The sequence below is a fragment of the Macrobrachium nipponense genome, chromosome 20, assembly GCF_015104395.2.
Source record: "Macrobrachium nipponense isolate FS-2020 chromosome 20, ASM1510439v2, whole genome shotgun sequence".
NCBI classification, from domain to species: domain Eukaryota; kingdom Metazoa; phylum Arthropoda; class Malacostraca; order Decapoda; family Palaemonidae; genus Macrobrachium; species Macrobrachium nipponense.
The window spans coordinates 16004318-16027307 of NC_061089.1; the positions used below are offsets into that span (position 1 = coordinate 16004318).

The 22990-nt window shown below is 38.9% G+C and overlaps 1 protein-coding gene across 2 annotated transcripts in view; it reads right to left on the minus strand.

Annotated features, from left to right (window-relative positions):
- Positions 1–22427, minus strand: part of LOC135222384 (polypeptide N-acetylgalactosaminyltransferase 2-like) — a 285956-nt gene extending 263529 nt beyond the window's left edge. The window contains exon 1 of one of the 2 annotated variants that reach the window (XM_064260481.1): positions 22232–22427. In XM_064260481.1, coding sequence (XP_064116551.1) covers positions 22232–22321 — 90 coding nt within the window. In that variant the 5' untranslated portion in view covers positions 22322–22427. The remainder of the gene's footprint in view (positions 1–22231) is intronic. The other variant, XM_064260474.1, reaches the window with a different exon arrangement.
- Between the last annotated feature and the right edge of the window lie 563 nt (positions 22428–22990).

The following is a 22990-nucleotide window of genomic DNA, read 5'->3' on the forward strand; positions in this document are numbered from 1 at the left end:
GTTTTTTGTGTTGTAAAATATTCTCTATCTGTGTGTGTGAGTGTGTGTGTGTGTGTGATTTTTACGAAAATTCAAAGAGAATCGGACCTCGTTGATGGCACAGAGATTAAATTTTGAGAGACCCAAGTATTTAGCTTTGGGGGATAAAGGCCTTCTCACATGAGGATCGTAAAACCTTAGGTCTATAGTTCCAGGTTCAGAGACCCGAAACCTAACGCACTGCAGTCCCACATATATTAATAATAGTAATAATAATAATATTTTCCTCTGGTTTGCTTCTATAGCTCCAGTCTCTGGTTGTTGGTTACTGCCGTTGTGGTGGTCAGTTGCTGGATGACGACCTCCAAGTACCTGAACGTCTTCCCCTTCAATTGGGCTGAATACCTGGCTGCCGGACGAAGCTCCTCTGTTGCCAGAGGTTCCATTTACGTCTTTGTCGTTTAATCTTTCATTTCTTTCCATCATTGCTGAGTTTTGCTATTTAACCCATAGCTGGACCCTACCCCATCAGGAATATGTACTCATTTGCAGCTGAGTAGACCGAGGAAATTATGGTAAAGATCCTTTCCCAAGGAATCAACGCCGAAGAGAGCGGTCACCCATCCAACGACTGACCAGTCCCAATGTTGCTTAACCAGTCCATTGACGACCTAACCCACTATGCCACGGCGCCACTTAAAGGCTCTGCACCCACGAATAGCAGAACAACTCCAGCATTGTATCATAAATCACCACGCCCCCAAATGGATGATGACCACAGAAAGAACATCCTTAGTACAAAAAGACAAGAGTAAGGGAAATATAGCCAGTAACTACAGGCCTATCACCTGCCTACCAATATTGTGGAAGTTACTAACAGGTATCATCAGTGAAAAGCTATACAACTACCTAGAGGATACAAACACCATCCCCCACCAACAGAAAGGCTGCAGAAGGAAGTATAGGGACACAAAAGACCAGTTCCTGACAGACAGGATACAAATACTTGGGAATAATGGAAGGAGGGGATATAAAACACCAAGAGATGAAGGGCACGATCAGGAAAGAATATATGCAGAGACTCAAGGCGATACTCAAGTCAAAACTCAATGCCGGAAATATGATAAAAGCCATAAACACATGGGCAGTGCCAGTAATCAGATATGCACAGTGCAGGAATAGTGGAATGGACGAAGGCAGAACTTCGCAGCATAGACCTGAAAACGAGGAATCATATGACAATACACAAAGCACTACACCCAAAGGCAAATACGGACAGATTATACATAACACGAAAGGAAGGAGGGAGGGGACTACTAAGCATAGAGGACTGCGTCAACATCGAGAACAGAGCACTGGGGCAATATATGAAAACCAGTGAAGACAAGTGGATCAAGAGTGCATGGGAAGAAGGACTGATAAAAGTAGACGAAGACCCAGAAATATACAGTGACAGGAGAAAGATAAGCAGAACAGAGGAATGGCACAACAAACCAACGCACGGACAATACATGAGACAGACTAAAGAACTAGCCAGCGATGACACGTGGCAATGGCTACTGAGGGGAGAGCTCAAGAAGGAAGGAAACTGAAGGAATGATAACAGCGGCTCAAGATCAGGCCCTAAGAACCAGATATGTCCAAAGAACGATAGATGGAAATAACATATCTCCCATATGTAGGAAGTGCAATACGAAAAATGAAACCATAAACCACATTGCAAGCGAATGTCCGGCACTTGCACAGAACCAGTACAAAAAGAGGCATGAATCAGTAGCAAAAGCCCTCCACTGGAGCCTGTGCAAGAAACACAAGCTACCTTGCAGTAATAAGTGGTACGAGCACCAACCTGAAGGAATGATAGAAAACGATCAGGCAAAGATCCTCTGGGACTATGGTATCAGAACAGATAGGGTGATACGTGTAAATAGACCAGACGTGACGTTGATTGACAAAATCAAGAAGAAAGTATCACTCATTGATGTCGCAATACCATGGGACACCAGAGTTGAAGAGAAAGAAAGGGAAAAATAGATAAGTATCAACACCTGAAAATAGAGATAAGAAGGATATGGGATATGCCAGTGGAAATTGTACCCATAATCATAGGAACACTAGGCACGATCCCAAGATCCCTGAAAAGCAATCTAGAAAAACTAGAGGCTGAAGTAGCTCCAGGACTCATGCAAAAGAGTGTGATCCTAGAAACGGCGCACATAGTAAGAAAAGTGATGGACTCTTAAGGAGGCAGGATGCAACCGGAATCCCACACTATAAATACCACCCAGTCGAATTGGAGGACTGTGATAGACAAATAAAATAATTAAAAAAATAAATAAATAAATAGAAAAAAAAATAATATAGGTAAGAAGTTTCAATATAAAATAGAAACTTATAAGAATAAACCCTCGTATTGGCGTGTAGCAATCGAGACAAATAATGAGAAAATCTATCTTTACGGTCATAAAAGGCTATGTCGATCACCATTCGTTATCACTAAAGTCAATTTTCACCTACGTATGCATGAACGTGTATGTCGGCTCATTTCCAGCGCCAAAGGCATAAATTACGAACATTTCTCTCTCTCTCTCTCTCTCTCTCTCTCTCTCTCTCTCTCTCTCTGGTAGGTTGATATAAAAACGTTTATACACACACACACACACACCCACACACACACCCCAAGAGGGTAAGTAACTCAGCCATTGGATTTATGTAACAATATAACCACAAAAAACTGCACTACATACGTATATAAATATATAAATAAATAAATAAATATATACTATATATATATGTAATATACACATATATATACATACATACACACCACACACTCAACACACACACACACATATATATATATATATATATATATATGTGTGTGTATATATATATATATATATATGGTTATATCTATATATATAATATATATTATATAAATAATATAATATATATATACAGAAACACGCGTCATCATCAACAGTATGAATAATTGGCGAGAAATTCAAAAGCTTGGACAAAAGAAGAAGAGAGTAATGCTACAATAGCAGCCTGTTATTTGAGGCAGTGATTATATATCACTGCACGCACGATGACAACACTAGTACGGACGGTTTTTCTTATTACTGTAAAACAACTACGAGCCTTCAATCTAGTCTAAAACACATCAAAAGACTCCTACACTGTACGAAGTTTTCTCTTTCTGTTTTCTTCATGTAGGTAAATTGACACATCAGGTTTAACCCATCATATCTTTAAAATACGCACTATTGACATAAGGAAACAGCAGTTTGAGAAGAAAGAAGTTACTAGCAAAGAAAGTCGAAATATTTTAGAGGACACACATTATTAAAAGTACAAAACAGAGAACTTTTGAAGAAATACATGATAAACATAGTAATAATCCGAGTATTTTTTTTCATAAGAGACTTGTAAGCATTGCAGAATAAATCAACTTTGATCTCAGAAAGAATTCTGGTAAATATCTATTCCACTCCCAGACGATCACTTTCACGGAGACAGTTAATGATAACCAAAGGATGTCTCGTCGACGCCATTTTTAAAGCAAAACAAAAACAAAGCTTTCAAATATCGTGATATAAACGCTTCTGTTGTTCATAAGACTTCTTTAATGACAACCTACGATATAAAAAAAAATATATACACCAAGGAGAAAATAATAGTGACGATGCATGACCAACACGACAAAAATAAAAAAAAATAAAAAATAAATAAAAACGAGCAGAGGTTACCACGCAATCCCATCAATATCTGGCGACACAACTTAATCCTGTAACATTGGAGACTGTTTTGTCATAAAGTAAAAATTGTTATTTAGGGGTTAGAGGGACTAGGGAAGGCAAAGGGGGGAGGGGGGAGGGAAAGTATTCACGATAATTACGTTACATGAATAACGAATGATAGCCGCACGCCCGCATGGCATTTGCTTATTTACCCCCAAAACCAGTGACTTGATAATAGGTACACGGTAGATGGCAGAAATTCGTAAGCTTGCTTGCACCTCTGAGAAAAGGTTCTCTCTCTCTCTCTCTCTCTCTCTCTCTCTCTCCTCTCTCTCTCTCTCTCTCTCTCTCTCTCTCTCGTTTGGCTATCCTCGTCTAAATAATATCTCACACCCAAAAAATTTAAACATATTAAAAGAATTTTATTAATACTATTTTTGTACCTTTGAAGAGATGAATCTATACACATTGTTTAGTAACATAAAAAAAATACAAAGAAGGTTGAAAGGTCAAGTTGTATTTTAATTTTTATATAAGTACAAGGGAACTTCTAGGGTATCTGAGACCTTAGGATGCTTAACCATTCACCTTAACCCCTAAACAGTACTTACACGACAATATCATTTTCTTAACACAAAGACAAGTGGGATAGACAACCCAATGCTATATTCTACTAGGAAACTGCTTAGAGAGAGAGAGAGAGAGAGAGAGAGAGAGAGAGAGAGAGAGAGAGAGAGAGAGAGAGAGAGAGATTAAATAAAAGGTAAAATAGCTGCTTGGAAATACACAATAACAAACACAGACAGCCATCAGAGAGGCCTCCTTTCTTAATATAATTTCCAAAGCTCCTGTTTTTCGATAATTTAATTCTGAACAGATATGGGCGTATGCCGTTTGGCTTTTCCTCTGGGTCACCTGGCAGCCATATGTGAAGCATTTTCATGCCAACTGGGAAATGGAAATGACATCCTGCTGTCAACCCACACTGGAAAAAAAGAAGAAAAAAGAAGAGGGTACCTCCCAATTCAAGATCTGCGGTCCTGATACACGAACTAACTATACACCGAAGGCACAAACCAATCACCATCATTAAACGATGGTATTTTTCCTATTTTTCAAATTAGCATAGTCTGTTTACAACTTGACGATAAACTTACAATCAGCAAACAGCTGTGTGTGTGTGTGTGTGTGTGTGTTTGTGATTGAAAGAAAAAGTTTTAATCATTACTATTGCGTCGGTATTCAGCGATACACCATAAAAATTACTGTCCTGAGAAAAACTCTAATGGTTTCGGATACATATATATTGTACATCAGGGCAGAAAAGCGCCTATTGAAGGGTTGTGGACCCCTTGATACGAAGATATTCTGCGTGAATAGATGAACTTCTTCACTTGACGTCAATGGCAACTAAAATATGCACTTCTGTGAGATGCCAGGAAAAGTAATTAGTACCGTTTCAACAGCCTGTATGAAGTGAACGTCACCAATTGGTCAAGAGCAGGCATTGGTTACCCCATGTCCTGTGCTGGTGTTACAAAAAAATAATAATACCCGTTTGATTACATACAAATTTCGCTGCAATTCCAACTCCGTAGCATATGCGGACGTAAACATGCACGCATAAATTAAATCTGTGCATGGAACATCACGCCTAAAATGTCAACGCATCACACGAATGGTTATGAAACACAAGCTGTAACTCAACTATTCATCTTAAAGGAGACGATTCCATACACTTCAACAATACCACCTTCAGCAATAAGAAAATCAAATACATGTTTCCAAGAAAGGAAACATGTGTGAAAAACTCCCGGGTCTGTTGATTGTTTTGTTTCTATGGTGTTTTTACATTGCATTGCATGGAACTAGTGGTTATTGAAACATATTCTAAAAACCTGACAAGAGCCGTCTCCTCCTCCTCTCGCGATTCGTTTTCCTTCTTTATGATTATCTCGTGTCAGTGCAGAGTGACAAACTTGATATGACTGACTTCCTGAGCGTTCTCGTCACAGACGCGAAACTGATACGATGGATCCCTCTCGCTAAAGCCAAAACGATACACATGACTGTGTATGAATGCTTACTTTGCATGCACACGCGCACACCTGAATAGCCAGGGGAGAGATCAGCAGAAGATCCGACTTCCTAAACCACCGTCATTTACATAAAAGTCAAGTACTCGTGAAGACTCCAGGCTGTCAACTCTATGCTATCAAATGAAATGAAGTAAAAACGGCAAATTGAGGATGGAATCGGCCACACGGTTCTAAACAAAAATCATATGAAGTAGCAATCATTACGAGCACTGATTTATGCAACAATACGATACACATGCATTGCCTGAATGTGCATACCAAACAGGATACAAAGGAAAGGCAACAAACGCTATAAATGTAAACACATACGCACTGGTGGACTAATATCACTATATTATGATATAAATCAGCATATATATATATATAATATTGTAATATATATTATGCATCTCTCTTCTCTCGTTCCGTTTTCCTCTTCTTCTTTTTCTTCTTCTTCTTCCTCTTCCTCTTCTTCTTCATCCTCAACTATTTGTACATTCAATCTTGATTTAATAACATTGTCTATCCATGATAGACATGTTGAACAAAAAACTTCTTGTATCTTTTCTCAAATCTTGTATTACCTCAGCACAACTGTGGATGGGTCGGAATGTTGCATGCAGCACATTTTCTGATTAGGTTTTGTGGATTGACTATGCTATACCAAACCTTACACAGTTTGCATGCTTTTGGCATTCTTTTTCCTAATGCATCAATTAGGATATTCACAAGATTCACCCCTTATTCATTTTCTTTGTCGGAATATGTTGGTTTATGTATATTTTCTTTATGAGTCTCTTGACCACTTGGATTTTATTTGGAACTTTTTCAATTATTTTCAAGATGTTTTCATTAGATTTGTTCCAGTTTGAAGGAGAGAGAGAGAGAGAGAGAGAGAGAGAGAGAGAGAGAGAGAGAGAGAGAGAGAGACTAAAATATGAGTAAAGTCAGGAATCGGTAATCAATTACATAGTTATACCATGGAGACTTATGCGCGCGCTGGTGTTAGAGGAGAAGAGAGAGAGAGGAGAGAGAGAGATAGAGAGAGAGAGGGAGAGAGAGAGAGAGGTGGTGGTGGCGGGGCTCTGCAGATGTGTTGCGAGAAGCAATCAATGGTGGTGTCTCTATGCTGGCCTCCCACCGCCCCTACCACCCTCCCATCGCCTCCTCCCCACCTCCTTCCTATTCCTCCTCCGCCTCCACTTCCTCTTCTCCGGCAAAGGGAGAGAGAGGAAGGAGTAACAGGAGCGAACTATGAAAGCAGGAGGAAGAGAAGGAGCATTGTACTCTCTCTCTCTCTCTCTCTCTCTCTCTCTCTCTCTCTCTCTCTCTCTCGTGAGATATTTGTACTTAACGTCCTGTACCAAGAAACCATTGCAGACTTTGTTTCTCTAAAATTTATCACAAAAATTCTTCAAATTACGATAAAACCCAATCAAAATGCAATGATGATTGAGGACACCTGTCATAAGTGACACGTGACACCTGTCGTGGTTATTAAAGTTACAAAAAGCCGATGACGATATTTTACACCTGTTTCTAATACCAGTTACGGACACCAAATTCGTTCTGTCACCAAAATTCAAATACATTCCGGCTGGTACTGTACATAAATCTAAGTGTTTTTTTATTATCATTAATTAACGCTTTTATTCATGATCGTCATATTTTTCTTAAACGGTGTTGAATGAATACATTAACGGGCGAAGACACCATTAGGATGAAACAGTGAGATCGCGGTAAAAAGGGGAAAATGAGCAACTCCCTGCGCTCAAATTCATTACAGTTTTCGCTTGGATATAACTATAATCCCATGAGCTCAAGATGGGTCACTAAAGCGTATATTCACAAAAGCGTCTATAATTTCCCATAGCTTAAATAAATAAATAAATATATAATTTGCTCAAAGGATGCAAAGTCAACACTTTGTACTGCACATGCAGCGTATGAATCTCTACAAAATTATTTTTATAGGAAACTGCAAAAATAAATAACAGTAAATAAACGATCGACGGAAACTACTTATAAATATCAACCTCCAGTCAAATATACTCGACATAGATGTGATCAAATGTAAATATTGAAAACGAATTTTTACTAAACCACAAAATCAAAATTTTCATCATCTCCGATGGGCAGTGCCACTAATAACTATATTTCTTTCAGTTATATATCTATTTGTTTCACAACACAAAGCTATATCGCTCTTCCTTTCGATCAAAAGAATCATGCTTACAAAATTAATGGCCACACTTCCTTGAAAGAAGGTTACAGCCTTGGGTTTATTTCTTTAAACCCGTTGCACGAATAGGTAATAGAACTTGAAAATAGAGTTACTTGAATCAAAGGACTGTTGCCTAAAAGATGGCCTTTCCACGTGAAATACTCATATCGTTTAAAAATAATAAAGATGTGATCTTTGACAGAATTAGCCTTGTACATCTTAATTAGTTTGTATTGCTTTTTTATGATGTTTTTACGTTGCATGGAACCAGTGGTTATTCAGCAACGGGACCAACGGCTTTACGTGACTTCCGAACCACGTCGAGAGTGAACTTCTATCACCAGAAATACACATCTCTAACCCCTCACTGGAATATATCTTTATTAGTGTAAGTGAGAGATGATTAACATTTTTTCTCGATACGAGATGAAATTTGTGAAGACTACAAAGATTACCTATCTCCTTCCTTCCTTCTTTCTTTCCTTTCACAATTAACATCTTCGTCTCCACCTTCACAAATGTCTTCTAATTTAGGAGAAGATTCAAGATAGTCTTTCCATCAAAAGCCACATTTATCTCTTAAATTCATTTCCGTTAAATGGGGCGGCTCCACAGATGGGAAACAAAATTGACAACAGTTACTTCCAAAGTCCACACCCTCTCGATACAGAATCAAGAATGAACGACGAATCTACAGAAAACTCTGGAGGCATCGGTGGAGTGGCTTTGTAAGCTTTTCTATATTTGGACACTCGCTTAATCCTTCTCTCTATGCACTTCACACTCGCACTTTATTACTTACACAGTTGTTCTGTGCATCGACACAATCAATAACTGGACCCAATTTAAACTGGATGGTATCTAGTAGATATTTATTCAGGAAAAGTTACAAGCTTTACAGGGCTAACTGTCTTCATAGTCTGGTACCCGATCAGGACAGTAAGTCCTCCACAGCTTGTAACTTATCCTCGATAAATATCTCCGGTAGATAGCATCCAGTTTAAATGAGGTCCTGTTATTATATATATATATATATATTATATATATATATAATATATATATATATATATATATCTATATATATATATATATATATAATATATATATATATTTATGCCTTGCTGTTGTGTACGCGCACGCGCGTGCACAAACATTCCAAAAACTCAATCCACTCTTGGGTAATTATTCCATACAGAGTCCTTACCACTCCGATCGCTTCTCTTGAAGCAGAGCCTTGCCTAAAGCTGAACTGTTGTTTTTTACCACTGCTGGTTATTCCATGGCTTGCCCTTTTAATCTCTTTGCCAAAGCTCTGAGCACGGCCTTAGAGGCCTCCAGTATGTCATGATACGACGTTCATGTGTATGTGTCTGTGTGTGTGCGTGTGTTTGCTCGTATATTCTTCATGAAAAGAGCACGATTGTTCACTGTTACTGCGTAGAGGTCTACAATAAAATTTCTCCTTATCAAAAACAATAATAGTTATCCATAGATTTTCTACATTAACTAGCTAAGACAAGATTGATTTCTACGTAGAAGATTATGCCTAAGAGATAAACTTTTCGCCCTTACAATGAAATATGTAATATGTATATATACATATATATATAGTTATATTATATAATATATATATACTTAAACTTTTCACTCTTACAATCAAATATGTATATATATATATATATATATATATATATATATATATATATTTATATATATATGTGTGTGTGTGTGTGTGTTATCTAAATAAAAAAAAGTTTTCATAGCAACTGAAAACTGATAAGACAATAAGACAGTTTCAAAACTAACGGAAGCCAAACTATGTTTTCCATCCTTCCTCCCTTCCACAAAGATAGAAAAAAAACTAAACAAACAAAAAACTACAACAATCAAATAGCTCTGGAAAAACGACGACGACAATAGACACACGCATACTCACACAAGCAGGGACGGCCCATACCTCGTCTCAAGACAGCCCCCTCGGTGAAACTTAATATAATTATCTCAACAAATAACATAAACGGTCCGGGACCCATTAAACTTGGACCTCCTCCCGCAAAAAGACGAAATGAAAGGACGGTAAATGGCAGCAGAGGGGAGGACACTTATTTCTCGTGACATGACACATATATGAGACTTTAACATCCATATCCGCAACTTGGAAGGCAAAAGTACTTATACATAGAATGACGCACGCACACACACACACACAAAATCCTATCAAACATATAAACAAACAAACAGACATCTGAAATGGAAGGATACGCAACCGGTTACACAAGACCATATATGGGAGAGCAAAGCGAAAACTTTAACCATAGATATTTAAATGAGAGAGAGAGAGAGAGAGAGAGAGAGAGAGAGAGAGAGAGAGAGAGAGAGAGAGAGGACGTGACAAAATCCATATCCACAAAAAAGCGCCTTTTTTCCCAAATGCACAACACCACTGTAAAACACCCGAAAACCGGCATCGCCCTTTAACAAAGACCCAGCGGCGCGTGAGTGTTTTAAGGTTTCTCTCTGGACATCATTTTGCAAACGACGGATTACAATTCTAAAAGGCAGCGCTGGCGGAGGAAGAGGAACTGGGGCCAATATGGCACCGTTCCGCTTCCTGCCTCTCGGTTTCTTTCCATGCAAACATCAGCTCATCAAAATGAAAGTGTGAAAAGGAGAGTCGACGCGTCACACTCTGTAATCAAGTTTTAATTAATCCGAGTGAGCCAACGTGCTTTTTAGCGTGAATACTCCAAACGTTCTTTCATTGCACATGCATTATATATAATATAATATATATGTATATATATATAAATATTATATATATATATATATATATACGTGTATGATTATCCACACACACACACGCGCGTGCGCGCGCCACACACACACACACACACACACACATATATATATATATATATATATATATATATATATATATATATATATATATATATATATATATGAGAGAGAGAGAGAGAGAGAGTCAAGTGCAATGACTACAGGTTACTTTACACTACGGTATCAATGTCCTACATCGTAATATACTTAAATAGCAATATTCAATTTTTTAAACAATGACAATGGAAGCCATAATATAAATAGCTCGTGCATAAAAATCAGAAAATTAAGACAATTTATATCAGATACTAGTAAAAAAAGAGACTTGCAAAATTGGAACTGGGATGAAATAAAAAAATAAAAAAAGTAAGTTCACGAAACAAACAAACCAACACATTCGCAGAGCCTGCCATGAATAACGTGACCTACTCTTCCAAATCCTTTTCTCAGCGGAAGATGAGATACATTACACTTTCCCTATTCACATCAAGAAACATTACACCTCCCCCATTCACGGCGAGAAAAACGATCCACTGTCTGGAAGGGACCGGCGCAGATAGCAAGTGAAAGACGAGGCTTGTAAATGAGGGGAAGATATGAGAAAGTGAGGGAAGAGGAAAAAAGGAAGGGGAAATAAAAGTCACAAATGACTCGGAAGAACGACGCGAGAGAGAGACTAACATTTTAATGTGAAAGTCTTTGATGTTACCACATATCAAACAGCGGAGATCTCAGGTCTTCAATAAAAAAAAAAAAGAACAATCACATGGTCGTAATTTTCCCTACCATGATTAAATTTTCATTCTGGGATCTGAAGCTTTCTTTAGATTTGAACTTTTTGTGAATTTTTTTTTTCCAGTTCTAGAATATCATAAGATATATTTTATTCGCCAATCACTAACCACAGCGTTCTGTCACAACAGTGGCGCTTGAAATAGAAATACATATTCTATCGAAAACTGGCTAAATACCGCCACATGAAACCTGAAAGTCTAACCCCGTTGCAGAGAATTCTCAGGCACTGGGTGGTCTCGTTTCGCTTATTTTTCTTTGTCCATCTTAACGACTTTGCAAACAAATGCCAAAAAATAAAAGGCCAAATTAAGCCAACACAAACACACCAATATTTACAGATAATCAACACGGCCAGGCGGCATTATGTACTTCACTCATTCCAGTGTGCAGAATGGGAGAGTAAATAGACAAACTGCGTATACATCGTGTACGTATATGTGTAAATGTGCACATACAGGACCAGTGATTGAAGCATAATGCCAAAGTCATTTTGTGGATAAATATTAGACTGGCTTAGAATCAGGTGACAACGGAGTGCCACACTTTTCCGGGGTAGCGAAATTCCCACTTGGAGCACAAGGACTTTATTTTAGCAATTTCGCTCCTCTGCAATTTCCATGGCAAAGGGTTCGTGAAACATCGCTCTAATACAGCTGCATGAATCTTAGTCCTAGTTTGGGGATATACGCTAGAACGGCCTGGCAATTTAGCAACAGTATATAATTTTTACGTTATTGCACATTTTGGTACATAAATTACTAGCAATGCTGCTACCTTCTCAGACTTTCCACCCCTTCTCTCCTCTCTCTCTCTCTCTCTCTCTCTCTCTCCTATTTCGCAGTTTCTTCGCACTGGGATCGCAGCTAACGCTTTAGCTTTGCAGTCACGAAATTCATAGGTTTGGTATTTGGACCCGCAGTCTCATTAACATTTCGTCGTGGAAGTTTCGAAAAGACGGAATTTCTCAAAGGAAATTCTTGCGCCCTGCGCTGGTCTATCGTGAAGAAGAAGAGTAAGTGAAATACTGGGTACTGCTTATAGGCTGCGAATGTTTAAGAATACTTTGGACCTTGCTTAACCTTACTTACTCTAGTTTACAGTATCCACCACAGGGTATTTTAACGTCGTATGTTTATATATATAAATATTAGAGAGAGAGAGAGAGAGAGAGAGAGAGAGAGAGATACTTTCTCACTGAAGGTACGTATAGCAACGATTTACTTGCCCCTTGACCTGCCCTAGGGATATTCAAATAGCTTAATGTACCGACAATGACTGCTGTTTCCTGGAGATCACCATCCAATCTATGACCAGGCCTCAGATCCCACACTGGTCGTTCGATGGACTAGAGGTACAGCGAACATGTGGCTGAGATTTAAAAAAAAAAAAAAGAAAAAAAAAGTTGAGCTTCTACGACCGGCTGATCATAAAGGAACCGTGAAGAGAGAGAGAGAGAGAGAGAGAGAGAGAGAGAGAGAGAGAGAGAGAGAGAGAGAGAGAGAGTGGGGCAATATTTGATACCCTTTACACCCAAATAAAAAATATCGATCGTCGTAATACGCATATCCCTAGAAGCAAGGGGATGCAAAAGGAGTGACACGAATTCTTCCCAAATGGAAAACTAGAGGGGAAAGGACTAAAACATCGGAATTTGCTTTCTATATAATATTTCTTACGACTTGAAAAGCAATGAAATGCCTCTGTAATAGCTTATGAATGTTTATCCATCCTTTTCAAAGTAAATGACTGACCTAAGGTTTGTCTGGAACTGCAAGACACGAGACTACTCATTATTTCTGCGAAAAAAGCAAGAATATTAAATTTTTCATAATTGTAAATAAAATTTATCACGGTAAAAAAAAAGGCTTACTGCACAAGAAAGGCCTGTTATTTACTGCAAGAAAATGTGCTTTGTTATCATGATGCATTTACCCGATATGCCTCTCCTGTCATCAAAGCACAATGTAGAAAATAGAAAAACACATGCCATTATTTAATTACACAAATCACAAACCTGGCATTTGACAGGCAGACTACTTATTCATCCCTTAGGCAACACAAAAGAACGTAACATGAACTCATGCGGCCGTAGCGTGATGAGAACAAATTTGTCTTCCCGAGTTTATGTTCTCTAATGGATAAACAATAAGGAAGGTTTACTGCTTGCATGCGCATGATTTCATCGGCGTCTCGAAAGCCCAGATAGCCAGCCAGCCAGCCAACCGGGTGCAGCGCCCCCCTCTCCAAAAGGAATCTCAAGACACGAAACATGATTACTCTGGGGCGATCTATAACTCGCACTGACTTCTCGGGAAGGACATTCAAAGTCAGCAAAGGAGACAGCCAGAGGGAAAATGGGCGATCAAAGGACAGTTTTCGAAGGGCAGAAAAACGTCGACAAATCACAACACCTCGCGCATGCCGTAACGTCATGCAATTGCGCCCTGGGGAGTTTCTCGTGCACATCGGGATAAGCGTGACTGCTTGCCATCCGTATACTGATTTTATAAAATGCTAAGGGAGATGGGACGGACAAACTGATAATGTTGCTTTTCAAGTCCAGACCGAAGAAACAAATAAGAGGGACGACAAAATAGAAGGGATGGTATGCAGCAGTAAGTCGGGGAAACCAGACTTCCTGTCTTCATATATATATATAAAAAAAAAAAAAAAAACGCTGTGAACCCAATAGTTTAGAATGAAAACAATGTTAATATGGCCCATAAAATAATTCGTTATGACAGAACTGCAGAGGGGGAGAAGGAGAAACCCATCTACAATTGTCTTGATATCTAATAATAATAATAATAATGTAAACGCCCTCTTTAGCAGGTCAGTTATGATACGCTATCTAAAAGCATTAGTGTATCAGTTTTATATATATTTGAATAAATATTTATGTTATATATATAAATATAATGTAAATGGTATATCTATCATATATATATATATATATATATATATATATATAGATCGAAAGAGAGAGAGAGAGAGAGAGAGAGAGAGAGAGAGAGAGAGAGAGAGAGAGAGAGAGAGAGAGATTATTGCAAAACAATCAGCGTCCGTACTTTCCAATACAAAAAAAATGAAATAAATGAATAAATAAAAAACAAGCCATCCAGCCTTGGGAACAAAGACTGGCGAGCAAAGGAAACGCCCTTTTTCTCTACAACGACTTAGACAAAGGATAAGGAGCCATTATGAAGCCGATTTGATGCAATATCCAGCTTTCTTCCGTTAGAACGACGATTGAAAGTCTTTACAATACACAAAAAAAGATCATTATCAACAAACGTTTCACATGTCGCTCTAGGCCTGATAATTGTTATTTTAGAATGATGTCTATTTAGTCTCTTCAGTCCCAAAACCACAGTACAGAACTGATCCGTTGTATTGAAGGGGAATACATACCTGTAGAATAGGACAAATATTCATTAATTAAGTAGAAAACAAAACGCAAAAGACTGAAAAAAATTATATTTCTGACACTTCAACTGAAAAATTTGATGAACTTAAAAAAAAAGTTTTGACTACAGGTAAAGTGATTTAATAGCATCACTGGCTACATACAGGCCGATTTCAGATAGTACTGTACGGACTTATTGAAACTATAGATGTTCTGAAATATCAGTGGACCAATTTGAAAATAAAAATACTAATACAGGAGAATTTTGAAGTATTGGTGGATTGTTTCAATATTAACGATTAATTTGAAAAAAATACTAACTAACTGAAAAACATTACTAACTTTGAAAACTCAACGAACTGATAAGATAGAAATATAAGTTCGAGAAGAAATTAAACCAAACCAAAATTCGTTGAAACGTAGTAACACTGATGATATATCATTCATTTGAATAACCAGCTGATTGAATACAACTGCAATCTAATTTGCAGTTCCTGGAAAATATGATGGACCTGCTTGAAAAATAAGGTGTGACCCGACCTCCAACTTACTCGAGACACATGCAAGATTTTCCCCGAATGCATAAGCTGTAAATATTATACCCCTCACTTTTACCGCAAATTAAAACGTGCTAAAATCTAAGGTAAAATAGAGCTGTTTCACCAACGAAAATTAAAATACATATATATGCTATATTTTATCAGAAATCATTTTTCTGTACTCTTTAATACCCACATTATTTATTTTTTCCATTTTCAATCAAGTAAATAAATCATAACTACCCTATCCTAAAATTCCTGTATCTTTAACTCAACAGGAATCACATTTTCAGACCTTTCAAGGCTCTCCCGTAGACCTTTCCTATCCCCAAACAAGAAAAACAACAACAACGAAGTAGTTTGTAGGCTTACTCCCTGAGTAAGCGAAAATTGATCACGTTGACGAAACGCGACTGAGACTAGAACATCGTCAACCCTCCATCACTTCACTCGTGCGGAAAATACTCAAACGTTTTGGAAAGGAAGGCTCATGGATTGACGTTCAATGCACTTAGTAAAGAATTGGACATTAGTACATAACATAATTTTTAAATTTACCGATATGCACCGAGACCAATTTGTATCATTCTTAAAAAAAAATAATGAAATTCTGTAGGCTGTGATTCTTGCACAAGAAATACATTCCAATCTAAAATGCTTATTGTCTGTGTTTCATTTATCGTTACACAGAAAAGTAATGGTCCACATTATTCTTGTTTTATTGGGCTGGTGGTCCATGACTTGAAACGATTGGAGAACCACTGGTACAAAGATTGTCCTGTCGGTGCGAATACCAAATCAGCTACTACTCTGATAGGTCGTTCAAACTGAATCCTACCTTGGGGGAATCTATCTGCACAAATCTTGGTTCTGCACTATTTAATTCTAACACCGAGCCCTAAAATGGATAGCTTACAGCAATTTCTTTACATACCGGGAAATTTTATTTGTTGGTCTACATCTACAATAGGAAACACACCAGTTTTGTAAGCAACTTACTTAATCTGGTCACTTACTATGCCGCCAATAGTCAATGGTAGAGACGCTGGAATATCATAGTGGAGAGAGAGAGAGAGAGAGAGAGAGAGAGAGAGAGAGAGAGAGAGAGAATCTTATGAATGGTGTCACCCCGTTGAAACGAGTATTCTTTTCTCTCTTTCGCTCCTTCGTCAAGCTGCCACCCACAACGGTCGAATAACATCTCGGTACATAACTCACTGTACTTGGATAAACAGAGGCATACTGGATTTTAAACGCCGTTCAATCAAGCCTCTTCTCGACCTGGCTCGATGGTGTCGACAAGCATCAACTAACAAGATTCGATTACTTTCCCCGTGATAGGAATATGAACACATCCATTTTATCATATGCAAAGTTGTCGCAGAAAACAATTTACGGGTCACTCGCGGGTTTTATACCAAATCACCAATATTCACTGGCGACTTCAATAAAGTTCACGATTTCAAATGAAGTTTATTGCGTTCCTGGTAAATGAAGTCAAACACCGTAGGATTCATAACTAACTGGAAATTTGCAGCTGCTATATCATAAAATTCATCGCCGACAATTAATATATTGCTCACAACCTAATCAGCAATAGTGGTTTAACTTTGTTTCCCGTTTCTTTCTACCAATGTGTTTGTGGAAAATATATTTATGCTACCCCAACACCCTTGTCTCAACACAGAGTGCAACGAGTAGGGTATATGCCAACAGAGACGAAAGTTCCACTGTCGCCATCCATCTATAACTCAATGGACTAACCTCAAGTCAAAGATTTACACGCAAGTCGTGTGTAGAACATAAATGCTGATCCGGTATTTTGAATGTTATCATTATTGTTCATATATATTCCTTTTCAAACGGTGGTTTTTAGCAAGAATCTTGGAATGAGGCTGCTCGCCCCACGCATTTCTCCATCCCGCTTGTTTTATACCACAGTCGACACACTACCCTGAAAATTACTAATGTTTAGTCAAGGGTTCTACTTAAAACACCGCAACTTTGAATTCCAAGCTGTAACATCGTCACTGGATCAAAATGACAACCACAACAAACACACACAAACTCTTGTATCAGTACTATTCCATGGGGTGGATATGAACGTGGTGAAAACAAATTCAACGCCCAGTGGCTCTTTCCTGTAAGGGGATACGGAAAAGCAGCTTGTAATTCACTTCTTTGCGAGTATAAGCGGAAGGATGTCATACTGGAGTTAACTCTTAAGGAGGAAAAGGCTGTTAGATGAACCAACCTCTCTCTCTCTCTCTCTCTCTGGGCGAAAGGCGTGTGGTAAATTCAGTGCGTGGTAAACTCACAGATTTACAATGTACGTATATATGCTTTCGTCATCCATTCAATCAGTTTTCGTAATTCCCCAAAACAAATTAATGTAGTTCCATCTGCAACGCAATGAGTGTTCTGAAAAACTCCAACCTTTTCCTATCCTAAACATTTAATAACTCTTTGCCTGGTCATATCGACTGGCTAAAGAAAAAAAAAAAGTAGCCCTACTCTAGTTACATAATGAAACCTCTCAACTTGTCTGCATTTTACTAAATCTGCCTAGCTTTTTTTCTTCTAATTACATACTGAATTCCATAAGTATCAGAATAATTTTCACTTTAGCAACTAAGGAGCTCTAAAATATATTGGTACTACTTGGCTTGTTGTCTACGTGTCACCTCCGAGGTGCTATAGTAGATTCACATCTACAAAGCATGTGATATCTAGGCCAGTCCCTTACGACGCTCCTGATTGGCTGTTGATAAGCCAACCACGGGGTTGGAAACTCTCAGTTTCTCGGAAGAGTTCACATAGGCACAATGTATGTTCCACCTCTCCTGAGGGATTTGTCTTTCACCAGTATATCTCAGAAGAGGTGGAGTTTCCAGCCCTGTGATTGGCTTATCAACAGCCAATCAGGAGCGTCGTAAGGGACTGGCCTAGACATCAAATGCACGTGCACGGTTCATGTGAATCTACTATAGTACTAAACATGGCGGAAGCTCAATTATACCGTGTTTAGTACTAGCCCCTCGGGGATCACCGATATCGTTTATTAATATAGGTAATTTGTCGACCACACAACATAGAAATGGGTGTACATAATAATTTGATCCCTGAGGGGCTAGTACTCCGCACGGCGTCCCGTTGAGCTTCCGCCCTTTGGTACTAACACCTCGGAGGTGACGTGTAGATAAGTCCAAGTAGCACAAATTTCTTGGCCTGTTTCCTAGCTACACCATGAAGTTGCTCAACTTTGATCTCTTCCCTATACCTATTGACCTAGGCCTATGCGAACAAGTATCTGAAATTACTTAAGTTCACTTACAGTCACATAAAAAATAAAATAAAAGAAACTAACTCTGGGAAATACTGTGGCATCAAGTCCTACCTGATAGTTTGTCATACCTACAGCTTCCAGGTTACTTCATATTGTTACGGATATATCTATCACTTTTCATGAACGTACCATTAAACTTGGAAATTACTGGACATGGCCCTAGTACATACCATAAAGTCTCAAAGAAAAAAAAAAATCTAGAACAAAGCTTCAAGTCTTACTATCTGCCTATTCCCTATTAATACCACACACTTCTAAAATTACCAGGTCAAACATTTTCCAATGTCAGAACGTTATCATAGTTCACTGCATTCAAATAATTATATTTGACACTTTTCATTACAAAGAGGAGATTCAAATGACAACTTTTTCTGTGCCTCTTGTAAAGATTGAAGTTTTATTTTTCATCGGTATTAACCCAGTATGTATCCACCATTGCTAAAGTCCATAGTAGCAAACTCATGCTAAGTAGTGTAGACGGGCGAGCAAAGATATCATTTATTAATATAATTTGTCGACTACTCGATATAGCAATGGGTGTATATAATGCTTTGGTCTCCGAGGGGCTAGTATTAAACACGGTGTCGCAAGGAGATTCCGCCATGTTTAGTACTAGCACCATGGAGTAGGTGGATGCATACTAGTACCTCTTGCATCCTCCCTTTCATACAGTAGATCAACTCCGAAAACTTCATATTATACTTTTTTTTTCCTGAAACTACTCTAAGTCCTCCTATGGAACCTTTGAAAGGAGACCGGTAACGCAATTACGATACCTCCCTGACAGTTTCTGGCTACGATAATTCCCTTCTATACTGCACTCACTTTTTTCAATTCTTCCATATCTTTTGAGAAATTGAGACTGATGAAAGCTCGTCTTTTTCCGTCAGCATTTTGAGCTTGAATTACTACATGAGTTCTCAAATACTTTTAACAGTTTATTTTCCTATCTTTGATCATTTGCTCCAAGATTTATTCCATTGTTAAAAAAGTCGCCTTCAGCTTCGGCTCTTCAACGTCATATTGCTTAGTTGTTGATCTTTCATGAAGAATTCCTCGGTACTTTTTCCCACTTTTCGCAATAATGGACCACAATCACATAACCTGTTTACTGACGGTCCAACTTACCTTTACGATCTCCCCAATATAAAAGGCCCTTGCATTCCTTTTTCTAAAGGAATTATAATCCCCTCTTCCACGGAAACTTCAAAGGTTAACACCATTCCGTGTCAAATAGGAACGTTTTTATGGCATAACGTTCTACAACTAAAATTTTGCAGGAAGAACCCCATAGTTTTCTGCTTTACTGGTGAAAAACAAGTTACGTATCCTCGCAAACAAGCACACATAACTCGCAAAAAAAACAATAATAAATAAATAACTAAAAAAATAGATAAATAAATAAAGTAAAAATTTAAAATCGGCCAAAAAATCTGGCTAATTGGTGCAAGATCAGGCAGAACGATGGTGAAAGACACCAGAAAACGCGCTATTGAGATACCACCTGAACACTTGTCAAGTGGCTGCTTCTCCCTACACACACTGCCAAGGTCAGTAATCCCTAAACTGGTGGGTCCTGTTCCCCGGCTGTTCTGCTTCCCCTAATCCTTACTATCCCCTCGTTCGCGGAGCCGGTATCTGTTCCCATTCAGTTAGGACATCGTTTTTCAATCTGCTTTGCATATCGTTTGGTTTAGGTTCAACGTACTAATACATAATTCTTTTTTCTTCTTTTTAATAAAGCGTTTCCCCGAATTCGATGTGAATTCTGGGGAGGGGGTGGGGGGGGGGCCCAAGGCAACCTTTTATTCCAATCGAAACATTTCTACCGTACAGGAGAATTGGCTAAACATTCCCTTCATTTATCACAACATTTGTCCGTAAGAAACACACAGTACACATGTATGTATGGAATGGAATATAGAGTTGCATTATGAAATAATTGTTATATATGAGAGGCTGGATTGCGAGATGGAAGAAAGATAACATGAACGGAGGTACAGTCAAAGAAATGAAAGGGGTTGCAGCTAGGGGCCGAATAGATGCTGCAAAGAACTTTTAGTAATGCCTACAGTGCACCACATGAGGTGCACTGACGGCACTACCCCCTTACGGGTACGTATGTGTGTGTGAATCATAATCCCCTTCCTAACTTATAGGCAATTTCCATCTCACCACATACACTATTTTGCAATTTACACATATTGATATTTCTCGTGTAGACAACGTAGGCCTATAAAGTTAACCTAGGGCTATATAGTATACATATGTGACGAATGTTCTATATAGGTAACCTAGGCCTATAAGGAAAAGTTACAAGGTTATACACACCCACACACACAATTGTATATAATGTGTACGAATGTTCTGTATAGGTAACCTAGACCTACAGTATTGAAAAGCTTCGGGGGTTACAGAGGACGTTACAGTGTTTCACCCCTGATTCAGCATCTGATGGTCAAATGAAACAAAGACTCCTATTTAATACATACCTAAAGAATTAATAAACATTGCCCATGATGATGAAATCTAGCATCTTCCAACAACGAGTAAAATAAAAAAATATCCTAAAATTCTATCCGTAATTAACGTATCAATGTCATTTTCACCCTAACTAACGAGATGCCACGATCTCAGTCATCAAAATTCCTGCTGATAATCACGAGATCAGTGCTCGTCCCGACTATAGCATCGTATCTGTTGATCCTGCACTGGGCTACGTGCTTCACCAGCTTCAAGACAAAAAGACCCACCCAGTAAATTCGGCCATTTAGCAAACAGCATCATCAACCTGCACTGACGCATCGTAACACGGCTTCATACATAATTGAATACTGCAGGTTGTAAGAACATAAGGGGAAAAAATACAGGCACCACATCCCACCCACCCCCACTGCTATCACTTCAAAGTGCGCAAAATCAATACACCACGCCTGCAAACTGCCCCTTTTTTTCTGAAGAGACAGTCGTGTTATCCTAAACAATCTGAACGCACTGGTAATGCAAAAGGGAAGCTCACAAAAACGACGATCTATATTCCCGTTTCAAAACCGGGTCTTTAAAGAGAGGAGGGGTTTACACGGTTTACAAGTCATCCAGGCATCATCACATCTCTCTCCCTCTCTCTCTCTCTCTCTCACTCTCTGAGCCACACGCTCTCTCTCTCTTTCTCCCTTCGAGTTCCCATCACCGTCTCGAAGAAAATTTCGTTTCCCCTCACTCATGTTTTAAGCCCCTCTAAGGTATCTCTCGCCGTACCCCGAAACAAGCATTGGCCTCTCACCTTGACATCCTTGCTGGTGTTGAGATACACAACAACGCCAAAGGTCCACACGAAAGAGAGGAATATGAATACTTTGCAGTTCCTTCGCATCGTACAGCGAGGAGCGGCCGGTATCTTTGCACTAGAACGCCACGATTAACACTGCCAGGCAGCCCTTGCTCGCTAGATACTGTAGTCGGGTCTGCCCGCCACTGGCTGGCTGCCTGGCTCGTTAAGTCTCCCGGCCGGCCTCCGGCCCCCCCCCTCCCTCCCTCCCTCCCGCCAGACTCACATCCCCGTCCTACCTATGGCCGGAGGGTCGCATACGGCGCTCTTGAACTGGTGGCTTTCGGCATCAATGCCACTGTTATTCACAGGTGCCACCATTCTCCTGATGACCCTCCCACGGCAGAATTATCGATAAGGAGAGCACAGACGATTTCATGGCCTACAAATAGAGGAAACCATTCGAGCAATTAGCGCAAAATGGTCAGGCAGTCATCTAACTGCAAGTGATTGCTTCTGAGTTCGTTGCCAAAGCAGAGTAACTGGATAATTTCACGCAAATTCAGAGACCAGAGTTCCATGTTGCTCTCATGGTAAGCCTCAAATCTGATGGTTATCCAAGGCGTTCTGCCGTTAATGCCAAGCGGCATTTTTAAAGTGTTGTAACAGTCACAGCTATGGACACTAATGTAAATGGATGTCAAGTGATGCCTATATAATACAGCAGAATTATAATTGTGAAAAAGTAACAGGACGGAAACTACCAATTTATCA